Source organism: Sciurus vulgaris, assembly GCF_902686455.1.
Source record: "Sciurus vulgaris genome assembly, chromosome: 10".
NCBI classification, from domain to species: domain Eukaryota; kingdom Metazoa; phylum Chordata; class Mammalia; order Rodentia; family Sciuridae; genus Sciurus; species Sciurus vulgaris.
In genome coordinates this window covers 45,663,131-45,682,008 of record NC_136470.1, presented here as the reverse complement: position 1 = coordinate 45,682,008, position 18,878 = coordinate 45,663,131, and the positions used below count along the sequence as shown (strand labels likewise).

The following is an 18,878-nucleotide window of genomic DNA, read 5'->3' as shown; positions in this document are numbered from 1 at the left end:
CATGCAGAGTTAATGTATCACTACAACTTTTAAGTAATTCTTTCTTCTTTTCCTCTTTCCCATTTTGCCTTTTTCATTCTAGTTATTCTTTTTTTTTCTAAATTTATTCTTGAACAAAAAATACGTTATCCATGACTTTTTCTTTATTCTACAACAGTCTTTTTTATCTAAAAAAGAGCCTTGGGCAGAAGGCCTGGCAAAATGACTCTCCAGTATGGTCTCTGTGTCAGAGAAACATGGCTTTACTTCCACATTTTTTCCTACTTAATGCGTTAGTATTCATATTCAAAGCCTAAAATTATGCAAAATTGATGTCCTCTGAATACTTAAGGATATGCAAATGGCCATCTCCCAAAAAAGGAGCAGAGACCTTCCTCAGGATTTTTCTCTATTCCTCCAGAGATTTATTAAATGAAAGAGCTGTTTTCTGAGGTTTAAATAAACTCATATTGCTATACAAATTTATGACTGATAAATTATCAGATCATTATTTTTTCCAACCATATTTAGTCACAGTTATTTTGTTTTTTGTTGCAAGTCAGTTCATGAATCTTAGAATAAAATAGGTCAAGCATTCCTAATCTGGAAATTCAAAATGTAAAACTTTCTGAGCATTGACATGATGTCACAAGTGGAAAATGCCACACATGACCTTAAGCAATGGGTTATAGAGTAAAAATGCATGCATTCTGAAAGTATTTTATAAAATTACCTTTGAGTTATTTGTTTAAGATGTATATGAAACAAATGAATTTTTTTTAGTTTTAGACTTGGATACCATTCCCAAAGTATCTCATTATGCATAAACAAAATTCCAAAATCCATTATAAAACAAAATTTGGAACACTTTTAAGATAAGGATACCCAATTTATAATTGAGGCCCATTTCTCACACAACACCTTTGTGAAGAACCCTTTCACAAACTCCAGAAAAAAAAAAAAAATTATTTCTTTTAGTCTGGCTTAGCTTTCTTAAACTAAATCTCTTTTCCATCCTAGCAGATCATGTGTTTAATTCTCTTACCTTTAGACAAAAAACTGTATGTATTCAGTAAGAATGCAAGCTTTGGAGCCATAATGCTAGATCCAATCCTTCCTCTGTGTATTAACATTCCTGTGGCTGTCTTAAGAAATATCACAAACCAAGTGGTCTAGAATGACAAAAATCTATCATCTCAAAGTTCTACAGACTACACGTCTGAGATCTGGTGTTGACAGAGTTGGTTCCTTCTATAGACCGAACCTGCTTCCTGCTTCCTTCCCACCTTCAGGTGGGTTACTGGCAATTTGTGGCATTCATTGGCTTGGAGCTGCTTAATCCCAATACAGACCTTCATCTTCACATGACATACTGCTGGAGTGCATATCTGTATCCAAATTTTACCTTTTTATAAAGTATCTACCCTACTCCATTATGACTTAATCTTATATAATTACACTGCAGTAATCCTATTTTAAATATGGTCATATTCTGAAGTACTGTTAGGACTTCCAACATACGGATTTTGGAGGTACACAATTCAACTCATAAGACTGAGATTACTAAATGTTAACACTGGATCCAGTTACTTATTTTGCATCCTGATTTCCTTACCTATAAAATGCATATGATAATAATAGAATCTACTTTAAATGTTATTGTAAAGATTACATAAGGACTTAGAATGAAATACTTAGAATGGTGCCCAGCAATGACAGAACTCAAAAACATATTGTTTAAACTACTTAATGTGGGCTGCTATTTCTGGGAAAGTGGCCCATAGAGAAGTAATCTTCTCTTTACATTTTTTTAGATAAAATATTGGCAATATTATAACCCACATTCCTTAAAATGTCAGTTACTGGATATTGTAAAAATATAAGATTTAGAAGCATATTGATTCTGCTATATAGTTTACAAATCAATTTATTTTTAAAAGCATAATAATTGTGTATGGAGGTTGAATCAATATTGGGCAAAATATTCTGTGCCAGAAATTTCCTATTATTAACTAGGCAAATACCAAGAACCAGAATATCAAATTATACTTCGAACATGCTGAAATTGTTGACATCGCATAAGTCATTTGCTAAAAGTCATTTCTTATAAAACATAATTAGAAATCCAGGTCACCTCAAGGCCCTTTATTTTCTATACTACAAAGTTAAGAGTTTTATCATGATAAAGGATGCCTCAAATTGTACTTGGGGAAATGTAAATTCGTGTTTTCCTTTGGGGAAATTGGCTTCATGTTTCCATTGTTATATATATCCTATATTGCTAATGTTCTATTAAGTATAAAAGCACAATCATGCCTAACTCTCCTGAGTTGAAATACGAAATTCTATAGACTCTTAGGTAGGCAAAGTCATATTGTCTACTTTTTGAATTAAGAGAAGGGTTAAAATTCTAAAAGAAATTATTTTAATAACATTACTACATAATAAGTAATTAGATATAAACTGGGTTTTGGCCATCCATTATCCATTCCATTTGTGATATTCCACTGGTGGCAGCATTTGTAAGGAGTTACATATCCCACAATGACCAATCATGATAAGATTGTTAATCAAGGAGTCCTATTATTTCTATGATGCTGGGGCTCATGACCCCATCAAGGCCAATTAGATTTTCTCTTGCAGGACTAAGATTCTGAGATGAGAAATATAAGAACAGGAAGTAAATGGTCGAATATAATTCAGCCCAATGAGAAGAATGACTAATTTCTGATGCCTCAATCCCAGGTGATGACCTGGTCCCCGACCTTCCCAGAGCTGGTTCTCTAGAATCACTTTGGTTCTAAGGATCATCCAGTATCATATAAGTAAACTTTTTTTTTTTCTTGTGTTAGCTAGTTTCATGTCATATTGCTTCCAAAAAAAAAAAAAAAAAAAAAAAAAAAAAAAAAAAAACAAAAAAAAAAAACCTGAATAGCCAGAGATGGGATATTCAAGCCAGGCTTTCTCAAACCATCTGCATCTAAATCACGTAGGATGCCAATTAAAACTGAAAAATCCTAAACACTCTCAGACATACTTAAATCCATCCACTGGAATAGGTCTCAAGAATATGTAACTGGAACAAGTTTTACAGATATCCTTATAGAAACTACAATATTTTAGCCAACTACTTTGCTGCTGTGACTAAACGGACCCAACCAGAACAATTTTAGAGGAGGAAAATTTATTCTGGGGCTCACAGTTTCTGAAGTCTCCATCCATAGAAGGCCGGCTCCATTTCTCCGTGATCAAGGTAAGGCAGAACATTATGTCGGAAGAGTGTGGCAGACGGAAGCAGCTCATATGAGGACCAGGAAGCAGAGATAGAGATTCCACTCACCAGATACAAATATAACCCCAAAATCACACCCCCAATGTCCCACCTCCTCCAGCACACCCCAGCTGCCTCCAGTGACCACTCAGTTAATCCCATCAGTGACTTATTTACTGATTATTAGTTTAAGGCTCTCACAACCTAATCATTTCCCCTCTGAACCCTCTTGCATTGTCTCATACATGAAATTTTGGGGGACACCTCACATACCAATCAAAAGACTTGATAGTTGTTAAGTTAGATCCAAATTGGGGTTTAACCAAAAGAAGACCAGGAGGAAAAGGAGGAGGAGAAGAGGAGGGTCAGGGACTAATTCAAATTGTGTGGCTTCTCATTAAGTATGTAGGTTTTTATTATCATTCATTAATCAAGATAGCATATACAGTTTTAACCTGAGGACAATTTTTTAAACAAGCAGACAATAAACAGAGAAGAAAAGGCAAGTAAATGGCTTTATAACAAAACAAATAATATCTATAAAATTATAAAAATGAGATTTAAAGGGAAAATATTACTTAAAGGCATAACTATTAATTTCTAATTTTAAAAAAATACCCAAAGAATGCATAATTCAGGAAATGAAATCTTTGTATTCTTGAAATGTTTTTTATTTATTTTGAACAGATTACCATTATTTAAAAGAAATGTAAGTTCAATGTCTTTAAATATTTTAAAGACACTATAATACTTAAGTTTAGAACCACTGCATTTTAAAATTCTAGAAGTTGCTAGAAATTTTTCTTTCCATTTAGAAAGTGCACAGATCTAACAGGCTTAAAAGTAGCTTTCTTTTTTTCCTTTGCGATTACTAATTTGTCCAACCCGCTTTACCAACTAACTTAACATCCATATAAATTCCATTAGTAAAGTAAGTACACTCATTTATGCTACTTAGAAAACTAAGGTGAAATTTTAATAACAGTTCTGGAATTAAAATAATATGCCCAATTGAAAAGTATTTGGTCCTTTATTTTTCCTAGTATGTCAAACCCTCCACTGTCTGGAGATAGGTTTTTATAAGTATATTTAATGGGCAGGACTGATGACAATAAAGCATGTTGATGTTTTTCAGAGAAATATCCTCTGTAAGCACAAAGACCATGCCATCCACTTATTTTGAACTTTAATTAGAAGTGATTATCCCCTAATATCTATAGCATCAAGCAAGTTATATTTGCAAAACTTTAATGTAAAATGTCCTGAATTACAGTATAAAAAGCAAAATTGTGCACACTCTTTAATAGTTCTTTTCATGATAGCACTAAAATGAGATACTTAGGATTACATGAAGCACTACACTCCAGTGAGAAAAGAATTTAGGTTTTATACAATGTCTGGGATTGTGTGTGTGTGTGTGTGTGTGTGTGTGTCCATATATGCAAACAGATAGTACTAGCGGAGAGTAAAAAACTTCCTGGAAAGTTATAAAGAACCACAATAACAATATATATGCTATATAAAAATATTTTTTAAAAATTTTAAAACATTCAATAACAAAACACACAAAACTTACTTCAGATATTTTCCCTTTTCCTATGTATGATACCCTTAAGCATTTAATAAGGATTTAAATCTTTAAATCAGAATGTTGCAAAGAACCAGGTGACTGGGAGCAGGCACTACTTCTGTGTCCACTTGGGATGGGAAGTTACCTCTTTGTTCTAAATTCTTTACCAAATTCTCAACCCTCTTTCAAACATGTTCCAGCTTTTTCCACTCAAGGATGGAGACTAAGATTGTACGAGGCGGGTCAGCAGGTGGTGAAGATCAGTGCACTCCTGAAGTACAGGCACATGCACCTGCTTCTGTGCCAGGCTCATTCAGTGCGGCAAATGCTCCTCCTCCTTGGCCTACTTTTCCCTTCGCTCTCTTTCACATATGACTACGAACTGCCAAGTGCCACAGAGCCGGGGTCCTCTCATCTCTCAGCTTCTGCTGTCAACTAAGGATATGCGGGAGGAAGAGCGATGGGAGAGGAAGAAAAACAAACACACATGGAGTATGGCCAGGTGGGTGGCCAAACTCTGGAATTTGACCATGAGGTAGCTCAGCTCGTTTATTATACAGGTTTTGTCATCAAAAGGTTATTTGTAGAAAAGGTTTAGCAAATTGGGCAATCTGAAGGACACAGAACGGTGGATACATTAGCATCATTTTGTTATGCTCAGAATCCTCTATCCCTGGGAGGTGGTACCTGAACTCAAGGACCCCACTGATAACGCTGAGCCTTTGCAGAGTTTCCTCGGGCAGGCATGACCATAGTAACTGGGCCATCTCAATCTGCACTTTTGCACAGGCAGTTCCCAGCACAAATGCAGCCAGAGAGAAAGACCAGGATTCAAATTACTGCTCTCCACAAGGCAGGTGTCAGCCATGGTTGTTCACCTGGATATTAGGCAAGTGGATTTGTGTTGATTTAGATTTAAATTGGAAGATAAGAAACCCCACTTAAGAATAAGTTCTAAGCCCCATGCAGAGGTGCACACCTCTAATCCTAGTGAGTTGGGAGGCTGAAGTGCAAGGATCACAAGTTTGAGATCAGGTTCAGGAATTTATCTAAGCCCTCAAAAACTTGGTGGAGATTATGTCTCAAAATAAAAAAATAAATAAAATGTCCGCACCTCAATGGTAATAAATAAAATGTCCGTACCTCAATGGTGAAGCACCCTGGATTCAATCAATCCCAGTACCAAAAAAATTAAATAAATAAATAACAAAATATGAGTTACATTACTTGTAATTCTGCAACTGTACTCTTGCCTAGGAGTTTATCATTAATATACAAACTACTTTTACAGTGACTGTAAATGGGTATTTTGCTTGCCAGTTACCTATTGATCAGTGTGTGCATGAAGCTTCAGAGGCAAGTATCAGATAGAACGGATGCTGAGTATGAGTAGAAAAATTGAGACCATCTTGATATCTGAATAATAATAAAAATAATTAAAAGACGACTTGGAAAAAATACTTGGAATTAATGTGAAACATGGAACTAGTCATATAAAAAATTTAACATAATAAAAGAAAAAAATCCAATTTATGAACTAACAAATATAAAAGAGCAAATTTGTATCAAATATCTTCTATGTTTGCATTGAACTAGAACAAGTTCATATTTTCAATCAGAAGCTGAGAACAACTGTAAAAACAGGGTAATCTCAGACCAAAACAAGAAATTAGTCATTGACCAAAGTATTAAGGGGAAAATGAGTGTTTCTTTTCCTTAATTTTAAAGGTACAATTTAGGTTCCCTGGATTCCAGAGTCACATCAAGAGAACTTCCAACAAGCTGGCAGTGCATTTAGAGAATGAGATCCACATCACAGTAAGTGTTGTGTGTGTATTAGGGTATACATAAAAATCATAATTTTTCAGGATTTAAATATCAAACCTCTGAAAATATCTTCAATTCAGTAAAGTCTAGTTATAAATCACATTCTGACAGGCTAAGTAAATAATGTACTATGAGAAAATACTTTAAAGATTTGTAATTTATACTATGGTAGAGAATGGAATTAATTTTATTACACAGCAATAAATAACCAGATTCCAGGAATTGCGTAATGATTAAAAGAGGAAATATATATCAATCTAATCTCATACAAGTATTTAGGTTCATAATTTACACATAATGTCTGTACAAAGGTGTTATACTAAGAATGAACCTAATGTCTGTATCAAGGTGGATAAGAATAAAATCACATGCCTGCAAACACATTTGAGCAGAGTGATCAGTAATCCATCAGCTGTACCAGCAGATCCATAAATTTTTCAGTTAACAATATGTTACATCAGGTTTATCAAAAAAATGTATAATTTTAGTTTGTTTCAGAAAAACTGTATTCTTCTTAGGAGAAATGGGCATGGCCATAAGAGGCTAGATTTGAAAATAGGAATATTATTGTAATTTATAAAACTAGATTGATAGTTTTCAGGGCTTTTTGACATTCTAAATGTACAAATCTAAATGTCAACAGCTAATGGTGTATAATCTGCTATTGATTTTTCTGTTTAAAAATACCAAGTTCTGGCAGCAATTTCTACTTCTATGCTATTAAAGGCACATTTCTCAAATATAATACAGAAGATCTATCAAAGATTAATTTAATTTCTAAAGACAAATATTAAAGACAACCAGTAATTTCAAAGTTTTGAAACACTGGTAAAAACGAAATTTAATATGGTTAAGAAATATAAAACTAGAATAAAACCAGAATATATACAAAATGATGGGAGACAGCAAGTAACAATTTGAACAAACATTTTAAATTATCTTTAATGTAAAGCACATAGATATTGTTCATCCAAATATAAAATAATCAATAGACTGGACCAATATAATCTATTAAAATTTAATTTTGTGATTTTCTATTTTTAAAGGTGGCCCCATTAAATATAATATTTTTAAAGTATAAGAGAAGGCTTAAACAAAAAAAGCCAAAATATACCACACATGTTCTATGTTCAAAGATATTAATTTTTTGTATATTTTCATTTTTAAATGCAGATGTTTTAATATTTAAATGCAGAAAAAATATTCTAAGGTTGTTTAAGAACTGAGATCTCCTTTGGAGTTAGTCATCTTAATTCTCTTATTATTTTCAGATATTCACAACAATAAATCCTAATAAACATGGGACTCATTCTTATTTCCTATTTTTAATGAATTTTTCTTATTTTTTTCTTAAATTTATATTATTTCAATTCATTTTTTCTTTGCTATTTTGCTAGTATTTTGATGTCAGGCATTCCTCTTCAGTATTATAACACTATTCTTGGAGTGGGGGCAGATCTTATTTTAAGTCATTACACAAAGTCATGTCTCATTTATGGTTATGACCAATATGTTAAGTGGATATTTATTCTCAGTGTCTCCATATACTATTTCATAGCTCATTGAAAAGAGTACTTTTCATCTACTTAAACAGTTCAAATCCATATAACAACTAAATACATACATGTTGATGTATAAACTAAAGTTGCAATTATTCACTGAAATATAAATAGCTGCATTAGCTCAATCTTAAACACTCAGAAGTTAGGGGCTGTGGTCTCCCTTTGGATTTCTTGTGTCCAGCACAGGGAAGAAATGCAGTGCCAACACATTTCATTTTAAAACTGAATGAATATGTAATTGTTGTTGAACCAGTTTGGAAATTCGAGCAAAACATAGAAATTAAGCTGCAGTATTTATATCTGAGCAACAAAAAGTAAAATAAACAAATAAAGAACTCAGAGGTTTTTTTATACACTGCAATGAAGAACTAAGAACCTTATAATAAACATGTTAAAAAATTTAGTTGATATCAAGACTCAGCATTTTCAAAAAAAATCATTTAGTCATAATATGCCTAATAAAACTTGGGAATTATAATATTTAAAATAAATTCTTAAAATTTAATCCTATATTTCCAGTTAGTAAGATTCTTGAAAAATCTTAAAAATAATTCATCCATAAGTAGATTTCTTGTCATAAACTAGTGAAGATTATAAAGTTTATTATATGTGTAATTTTTATTAAAAACCTAGCAAAGTGTGACTTTAATAACCTGTGTCAACCACATTTTCTCTAATTTATAAAATAAAGTCATTATAGTACAACACTGTAAGACTGTAAGTTATTATATTCCATGTACCTGTTTCATACAGTATCATAAAAACAGCATAAAATTAAGTATGTTACATTTTACTTATTTTGAAGCCAAGTCATGTTAAGTAATATGCTACACCAACAGTATATACTTCCCAAGGTTTTCTGGGTTTTTTTTCTTTTAAATAAAAATGAAAAGCTCTTTCCAACTGCTCCTTCATTAAACTAAGCATATAGAAGAGCCAATGAAATAGTAAATTTCTCTCAATAAAGTGTTTTACATTCTAAAATTTTCCCTGATATTAGAATATTTGTTTTTGTTGAGGCATTATGCCAATGATTGATTAGTGGATTAATACAAAAATTTTCATTTTAATTTAGAAATTGATACAATTCTCTTACGTTATTGCACAATGGAATCTAACAGTTGGCTCAGTTGTGATCACACTTTATAGAAAGTACTTAATGTTTTCACATGCATTCACAAGACAAATATTATGTAAATGTACTTTAACCCCAGAGAGAGAGAGAGAAAGGAATTTTCAGGATTGGATAAAAAGGTGTTTTAATAAAGTTTGTCATCAACATACACTTATATACATGCAGAGATTAAAGGACCCAGAGCAAAGTGTTTTATTCAATATGTATCTCCAGAGAGAATTCTTAACCAAAAGTCTCATTTTATAAATAGTGTCCTGATTTAGCTTTTTTCCTACATCTATACTTCTTTGATTTTTGGTATGTTTATTGCTACTTAGCTACTACATTATATTTAAAAACCACTTCAAATTATGTGAGATATTACTTCTTAAGATAATGTATTTATTGGACTCTATAGTTAAGATCTCCAAACATATAATTTCAATTACCTTTAGCAATATGAAATTATTATATCACTATTAAAAGTAAAAAAAAAAAAGTCTCTCTTTAAAAGTAAAAACTAAGGTGCCATTAAAGCATAATTCAATTCCTATTTGTTCAGAATCATTTAAATTATTCTAAGATCATTCTTATTTGGAATGCATACTAACACAATGCCTATTTATTTCCTAATTCAAAATATTTCTATTTATTATCTTGCTTAAAATACAATTAAGTAGGAAAATTTCTATGTGCTTTTCCTTATTCTAGTTGCTACACTCTAATCACTAAGAATCTGTGTCCCTTTGAAATGCTCATGTACTACAAAACACAAGTATCACTGTACAGTACAGTCACCTGAAAGAACACATAATTACCCCACTACTACATCATTAGTAAATTGACAAAATAAATAAATTACAGATATTTAGATACAGTGCCTACTTTTATCAGATCCAGATATCCACAAAATTATCTGTTACTGTAAGAGCAGAATAACAGTTCTACCTCCTAATATCCATTTTCTAAGGTCACATTATCTCATATCTCCTATAATCAAAAAATATGACATCTACACATGAAATTTTTAAATAAAATAGGAAGAAGAGCAAACATTTTCAATTACATCCACCAAGTACAGGTCACCAAACAGGCCAACAGCTAGAGGCCTCAGCAGTACCTAGGAATGCAGCTGGATATATTTTTGAGGACATGGGTTGACAGAACACACTACCACCCTACTTCTTGCTCCAACATCCAGTTACAACATATGCTCTCTGGTATTTGAAATTGGAAACTTGCATCTTCAACATGAATAACAGTTTTTAATAACTAACCCCCTTAAAATAAACACACCAGAATAGGCCATTCTAATATGGCCTCAGCAAAAGTTCACGTTACTTGTCAGCCTATGAAAAGTCATTAAATATGTGAAATATTTATTTTTGGTATATATGATACATTTGTAAAATGCATGTTTATACATTTTCTATTCATGTAACTCAACAAAAATTTACCTATCCATAAAGTTAACAATATAAAATTCTTATGAAGCAATTTTTAAATAAAGTACATAAACCATACTTTTTCTTTACTTCCTTTTCTTCCAATCTCATTTACTGTAAAATTCTTCACCTTATAAAAAAAAAGTATCAATTAAAAGTTCATAACCATAACAGAGCAGTCTAAGACTCTAGGAAGGACTGTGTGAAATAATCACCATTGTAGCCCTCAGTAGCTAGCATTATGCCTAATATTTATTTTCTTAACATTGAGATAAATGCAATAAAATAATAGATCCTTTCAAATAAATGGTACGCAAACATTCTACATCATGAGGCTTGGCTATTAGTATCAGTCTATATTAGCATGTAACAAATATGTTTTTAAAGATTTTCTACCTAATTATGGATCTGATTTAAAAAAAAAGTATACTGGAAATGCTACACTGGATCATATATTCTAAGAGGGAAATTTCTCTTTGAACCTTTAGCAAGTACACAGCTACCATACAGCAGATCTTCAGTAAGTATATTTTTGAAAATGAATAATTTTCATTTACTTTTAAAATATTTATCAGTGAAAATTGAAATTGTATATTCCATAAAAAGTCATATTATTGAAAGAGATTATTAAATTTTTCCAGAACATTCTGAATCATTAAAGTGTAAAGTTTACTAGATTTGAATATATTTTTTAAAATATTAAGAAATGTTTTAAATGAAGTATCTCCAAATTATGAATTTTCTCACGTATACTAAATATTTAAGCATTGTTAGGAATTTTTATGTTTCCGTATATTTAATAGTTATATTCATATGATATTATAAAAAGGCAACTTAAAGTAATGAGTAAATAACTTCTCAGAAAAGTTTTTAATTGCATGAAATTTCTATTGTGTAGTTTGAAGTCTAAAAGCTTTTTCCCTCACCCCTACCATCAAGAATATAATGGATCCTTCGATTTCATTCTTTAGATCTCATAAGCTTTCTGAACATTTGTTTTTTATTTAAACAAAATTCAGAGAGAAGACAAATGGAAAATATCTGAAAACACATCTATTTTAGATCCAATATTACTTTGAATTTTTGTTTACAATAATAGCAATTTGATCATAACAGAGATAAATAAAACTGGTGCATTTGTAAACCGTCAACTATCACTCTTATTAGCAAAAACCAGACCGCTGGATCATTATATTGCCTTGTAAAAATGTCCCTATTTATACCATCATCCACTCTGACCAAAACAACTGTACATGTAAAGCTGTGATGTCAGAAAAGCATCAGCAAATTGTACTTGTTAATCCAGTATGAATGTACGTTATGCACAAGGGTTTGAAATAGCAAATTTGTACTAAAAGGGTTATGTTTTAAATGAGAGTCAGCTTGGACTGACAAAAGTAGGAAATGGACACGGTACCCTTGCTATGTCCTTGTGTTCTCCCCCACTCCTCTTATCTGGTCAAATATCAATAATCATATAGTAAGCTTCATTTTAAAGGCAGGTAATAGAGCATGGATTTGAGCTCCTTGAAAAGAAAATAAGAATGTTGAATATCTAGATTTATTTCTCTGTAGGGACAAGATCATCCCATACATTCTAGCTCCAAGATATATCTCAAGCTTACCTTGCTGCTCTTCATTTTTTATTGCCAGAGCTCTAGGCCCGGCCACCACTAACAACTCTGATGGACACCTAATTCTGTTCTTGCCAGTTTTCAGTTATCTCTTTGCTCACTTGCAAGAGTATTCTTAAAAATCAGTGAAATGGCTCATTTTACTCATTTGGTTAAAATCTCCCAATCACTTCACCTTTGACCTGGGATAATGTAAAAAGTCTTACTCCTTACCAGAGCTCTTTTTCTATTCCATGGAATCTGTTTATTGACCATCTTTCAAATCTCACTTCTTGGAACCTTCTTCCTTGCTCAGTAAATTCCAATCACACTGGACTTGATGTTTCAAATATGTTCAGCTCATTTCTCTTCAAGACCATTGATGGGGCAGTGCCTTCCACCTTCAATGCACTTCTTCCTGCTCTGCTCAATTAACTCTCTTCCCTGAGAATGAAACTTAAATGTCACCCCCACATACACAAACACAGACCTTTCAAATTGTCCTATTTAGCACAGTATATCTCTCCTGTTATTTTCTATCTCCGCACTTCTGTTGATTCTGCCATAGAATTTCTACAACCTTTATTGTTTTATTTACTTACCAAGCTCTATGAGGATATAAAACATATCTGTCTGCCCTATGCCTTTTCTCCATGATCTGAATTTTAGATTCCAGAAAACAATACTAAATAAAATAAAAATATATTTCCAATTTTTAAGTGATGAGTTTAATAGAATACTAGATGCATAAGCAATTTAATCCTTCTGTATGTATAGTTTGATAACATGACTGTCAATGTACATAAATTCAACCTATTTTGATTATTTAGCTATAACTGATCACCATGTTTATACTACCAAGAAATGTTGAGTCAAGGGTACAATAAAAAGACTTCTTTCTATCTCTGTTGTGATTTGATTGATGTACAGTGTGAAGCAAAATCTCATCTTTCATAGTGACAAGTGAAATACAGTGTTAGGAGAAGTATGTGTGTATATAGGATGGGAGAAGAATGGAGAAAGGAAAGAAGATATTGAGATTGTGTGACAGAGAAAGAGCCTGATACACAGAAATAAATCTAAAATGTCTTTTATATTTAAAATAGCTTATACTAGCAGTGATTAATGAACAAAGGAACAAAATGTTCTCTACTCCATATTTTTCTAATATTTACTTTGTAATGAAAGTAACCCAAAAGTAAAAAAAAAAAAAGTTAACCATTAACTTCTCTTGTACAATCAAACACATTTTCTCTCCCTTAAAAATTTCATATAAATAAGTGCTTGATAATATGTGTAGTTTCTATTAGATTCTTTTATTTCTTGTTTGAGGCAGAGAGCTTTAATGAACATTGTATAATTTGTGTGCAAGAAAACTATTTTAGATATAGTCTTATTTCAAATCCAGAACAACCAACATTTAGATGGTCATCACTGAATCTGCATGGAACTGATATTTTATCTTTCTGTTTTGGATGCTAGTCATAATGTCTATACAATGACATTTTAACTTTAAATGTATAATAAAATTACATTCTTGGTTGCATTGATATTTATATGTCAATAAAAAATTTTAAATAATTTTAAAAATTCAAGAATTTAAAACATTTTAATAAAGTCAAACATTCTTAAATTTTTTTTCTTAATTTATACATTTATAAAAATATAAGAATATTCAATATTATATTTTTCAACAATGCTTATGGTTATTAAACTAATTTTAGGCCATGAACTTTGTTAAGCAGAATTTTTTTTTTTTGCTTAGATATGTTTATTTTTATTTACACATAATTTAGTTGTTTTTGCATTCAATTCCTTTGACTCAATAAATTCAATGAAACCATCTGGTCGCATTACCATTGTAGTTATTTTGTTTGTCACTCGAATTCAAACAACAGCAAAAAATAAGTTCACTAGACTCATGTACCCAAATTTTATTTGACTTAATGAATCATTTGTATATGTAACTGATTATTTTTTATAAACAGTAGCCACACCCTAAGAGGCATATCAACTCATTTAGGCAGTAAAATACTCTGCTAAAGTGAAGTAATCTTTGAATAAATGGACCCCTAGTGGCTACTAACCATTGTCACTGACATAGATGGTTATAAACGAAGCAAGACTTTGTTAATATTCACCAGTACAGAAATGAAAGGTTATCATCAGAGAAGATAAAGTCTGAGTTTTAGATAAAAATTAAAAACAATGTTGTAGTTTTAAATATAGGGGAAATCAGTGGACCAAGAGGGATTTGAATACATAAAGCATGTTTCAACTTACTCAGATGAAGTGATCTAGAAAGTACCATTACTTTCTCATTGAATCAAGGAGGTCTGGGTAATACAATCAAACTGATTTATTTTATCTTGACAGTACTGAACTTTACAGTCAGTTAAAAGACAAGAGAAGTGGTCCTTCCTATAATCAAGTCACTCTTTGTTTCATGTTTAAAGAATGTAGAAGTTTACTTTTTTGGGTCTTGTCATTATTTGACCTGGAAAACTAGGAATGGGGGTGGGGACATAGGGGAATGAATCCTTTCTTTCCAGTCATGAAGGATTTTATAAAATTTGGTAGAAAAAGACACACAGCTTTAAAATTTTTACTTTGTGAAAGTCCTTAATCAAGAAGGTGTTACATAAGAATGAAATTTTACCCTCCATAAAATAACAAGTTTCAAAAGTGTTAATGAAAATTACTAGGTATATGAACACCATCTTCTCAAAATAAACATTAATTATATTACTGATATATTTATGTGGATAAGAAAATAAACTCATATTTTACTTTAATCTTTCCATACTGTATATTTATAATAATTCTGTACTATTCCATAATTTTGATGTACAAAGGTTGATGTTTTGATTTATCTATTAACGAAACTACAAATCAAGAAAATATGCCTAAAAAGTTCACGTTTAACATTTACAAGGTTGATATCTATGAACAATTTGTGATCATTTCAGTATCTGAACATTATCTAAAATTATTTTCAGGCAAATTTTTAATCACTATAAGTTTAGGCTGTAAGGCATAATCATTTGTGATTGATGAAAAAACAAATCATAACTTCTCTGTATTTCGTTTTGAAGAATTATCCTAATCTTTCCCTAACTTAACCAGTAGATACTATTTTACCCAAGTATATCCTTGTCCATAACCTATATTTTTAATATATGAATACAAATTCAAGTTAAGAGCTTTAGTAGTCACTCTTTAATGATCCTATTATCTGATGAGAAAACTGGAAAATACTCATTTTCCAACATTAAGTTCAGCTAAAAACTAAATTATATGTTTGGTACTTATTTTAGGTAAAACATTGTTAAATGGTATGTATAGATAAGCAAATAAAAATTACTGGAAAAGGCTAACATCACTAGGCTCTTTAATGTAACTATCTGAAAGGTCATACTTTAAGATGTGATACATTTTTGTAAAATGGGACTTGTAGTGTGGAAATTCATACATGTTGTTTTATTTATGTTAGTAAACCAGGATACTAGAGTGGTTGCTGATGTATCATAGGTATTAAATTTTAAAAAATAACTATATAGGAAAATTCTCACAAGGTAATAACTTAAAAACTTGCAGTAAACTTAATTCTCAAAGTAAACATCTCTATAACACCCATAGATACTAACATAAAGCATAGTATGCTTTACTTTCCAGTTATTAAAAATTGTTCTCTCTCTTAATAAAAATGGTCAAGTAAATAATTATATGTTAGTTTTAACAATATTCTAATTTCACAGAGGTAAAATAAATCCTCCTTTGGGATTTAACACCAATAATCCTTGAAAACAAATGAGAGATGTGGTGTGTGAAGTTATACTCCACATAGGAGAGCATGGCACTATAGTTGTCCCTCATTATGGGATGTATCTTCAAAGTCATGAAAGTTATTATGGTTCTCAAATTCACATATGAATGTGATTACATTCTGCCAGGTACAACAATAATAATAAGGAAAACATGGCAAAGCACTAACTATGTAAAATAAGAACTGAATATTGATTACAAGTGACTATTTATTTCTAAATAAAATGTTCATTTATGTTTATGACAAAAGTAAGGCTGCATTGTTTTACTCGCTTTCTGTCTTAACCTTCTTCCCTTCACACAGAAGTACACACTCCCGACTCATCTGACCTCCAATTTTATATCTGCAAATTATTTCCAGACCCACACACACAAACGTACAGGCACACACATATGCTTTATCTATTCAATGGCAGTTATAATTGACCACAACTGTTTCATATTTGAAGTCTTTAGGAGAGGTGACATATTTGGCCGTCATCACAGTTCCAGTGAGAGCATCCAGCCACGTACATGCTGGAAAACTTTTATGGTTGTCGTACACCTAGTCTAAGAGAATTTAGAATACACAGGTGATATTATTATAGACCTTTAAATACTCAGAAATCCAAGGAAATACATGTCATAAGACTTTTTAAATTGAAAGATCAGCTCATATGATTTGCAACGTGTTTGATACACTATTCACCTTTACTGTATTACTGTGCCCACCAAAACAAATTCTTCCAAAATATCTGACAGCAACTTGTCTTTATGAATAGGATATTCACAACTTGGAAATTCACACTTAACACTTATCTACTCCCCGCTGCCGAGAAACAGAAACCCCAACAAAGATCTGTTTGCATCTGGTCCAGGAATAATTTCGATCAAGTCTATATTGGGTGATCTGCATGGTACAAAGGTTCTGGGGCCAAGGCTAGGTGAGGGCAACACAGTTACTGAGGCGGGGGTGGGGGCAAAAAGCCCATAGTCACAAGGTACAATGGGAGCAAGCCAGCTGCCTTTTAAGAAGGCATGTAGGAAGATTCACACGTTACCCTATTATGAGCGACAACCAAGAGTCAGAAGTCTCCATTAAGTCTGTGCCGCGGAGCCTGACCTCCGGTGGAGACTGCGCATCCAGGAGCAGTCCCACAGACGCCAGCAAAGGGACCCACGTGCTGCTGATGCTCACGCATCTGTTTAAAGAAATCTAGAAGCAGAAGGGCTCACAGCTCGCGGGGCCGCCAGCCCTGGGCGGCGTAGAAAGGACGCTCTAGTTAAGGAACATCCTTGACCCCCTAGTGTGGCAAGCCCAGAGAAGCTGACCCGGGGAAGAAGTTACCTGCAGGAGACGACCTGCCTTAGTCCTCAAAGCACCTTCCTCCTCCCGCCCCCTCCAGCTCCTCCGCCCTGTCCCTTACCTTGGTTGTTGGAGACGTGACTGCACTCGCCCGGCCAAGCTGTCAGCAGTGGCAAGAAGAAACCAAATTGCAAAAGAAATTCCTGGACTTCGCAGCCCCCCATGACTCTCCCAGGCTCTCTTTTCCCCCTTAAAAAGAAGTGGCAGCAGCTCAGCCAGGTGTTCAGGATAGGGTGGGGGTCCTGGTCCACGTCTTCTTCCTCCTCCTCCTCCTCCACCTCCACCCGGCCCGCAGGGGGTGTCCCGGGGCGCCCCCCGCGTGAGACCCCGGGAGCAGGGCACGAGGGTCCAGGCTGCCCAGGTGCGAGTGCAGCTGCTTCGGAGGAGGACACTGCCTGCGGCGCCGGGGAGCTCCTGGCGGCTGCAGGCGAGGGGAATAGCATCCACCACCGTGTCCCGCTCGCGCGAGGACTATTCACTTGGGCCCCGGAGAGCGCGCGCGCAGGAGCGAGCTAGGGCTGTGGTTGGGGGAGGGGAGCGAGGGGCGGGGAGGGCGCCTCACCGCGGGGATGAAGGGAGGGACCACCAGGTGCAAGGGGCAGTTCGTGCGGCCGGAGCGCCTCTCCGGACTGAAGTGGGCACTTGCAGAGACCAAAGTAGGGAAGGCGCCGCAGCTGTGAAGAGGCGCGGGGCCGCGAGAACTTTCCTCCGGCCGGTGGGGGAGAACCTGGCGAATAAGGCGGCTCCAAGCGGCCGCGAATGGTCGGGACGAGCTATGGACTGAGCCCTCAGCCCCTCGCCTGAGTGGCGTCGACAGAGGTTCGCAGCACAGAAGCTTCCACCTCGGCCGCATCTGCGCCGCGCCCGGGTTGTGGCAGCAGTTTTCTGGGCATCTCTGAGGCCGCACTTAGTCCCCCAAGCACTTAGCCACCCATTTCGCGGCAGCAGCGCATACCGTTTTAAGACTAGTCGGCTCGCGATATTGGCTTCCCCTTACTTCTCCACATTCTCGCCGCTGGAGGGGGTGCGTGTTGTGGGTTAGCAGTACTGGTCCCGGGCAGTGCTTGGCGACAGCAGTGGCCGCCCAAACTTGCCCAGGAGGGCGAGCAACTCAGCTTTGTGGCAGCCTTTTGGCTTCCAGTCTTTGGAAAGCGAAAGGAGAGAGGAAGCAGCAGAGGGAGTCACATCAGTCTGGAAATGGGAGGGTGCTTGGCACCCGGGCTCGCCCAGGTCTGCTCGTCGCGGTGTGGCGGTGACTTCGCCGTGGAGGTCACGAGCATCGTCGCAGCCGTTGCGCTGGGATTCCGGGGTCCTTGAGCTCCCGCAA

The 18,878-nt window shown here is 34.4% G+C and overlaps 1 protein-coding gene across 3 annotated transcripts in view; it reads right to left on the bottom strand.

Annotated features, from left to right (window-relative positions):
- Positions 1–18,076, bottom strand: part of EPHA6 (EPH receptor A6) — an 889,912-nt gene extending 871,836 nt beyond the window's left edge. For all 3 annotated transcript variants that reach the window (XM_079100537.1, XM_079100534.1, XM_079100536.1), the window contains exon 1: positions 17,613–18,076. In XM_079100537.1, the coding sequence (XP_078956663.1) occupies positions 17,613–17,994 (382 nt within the window). In that variant the 5' untranslated portion in view covers positions 17,995–18,076. The remainder of the gene's footprint in view (positions 1–17,612) is intronic.
- Between the last annotated feature and the right edge of the window lie 802 nt (positions 18,077–18,878).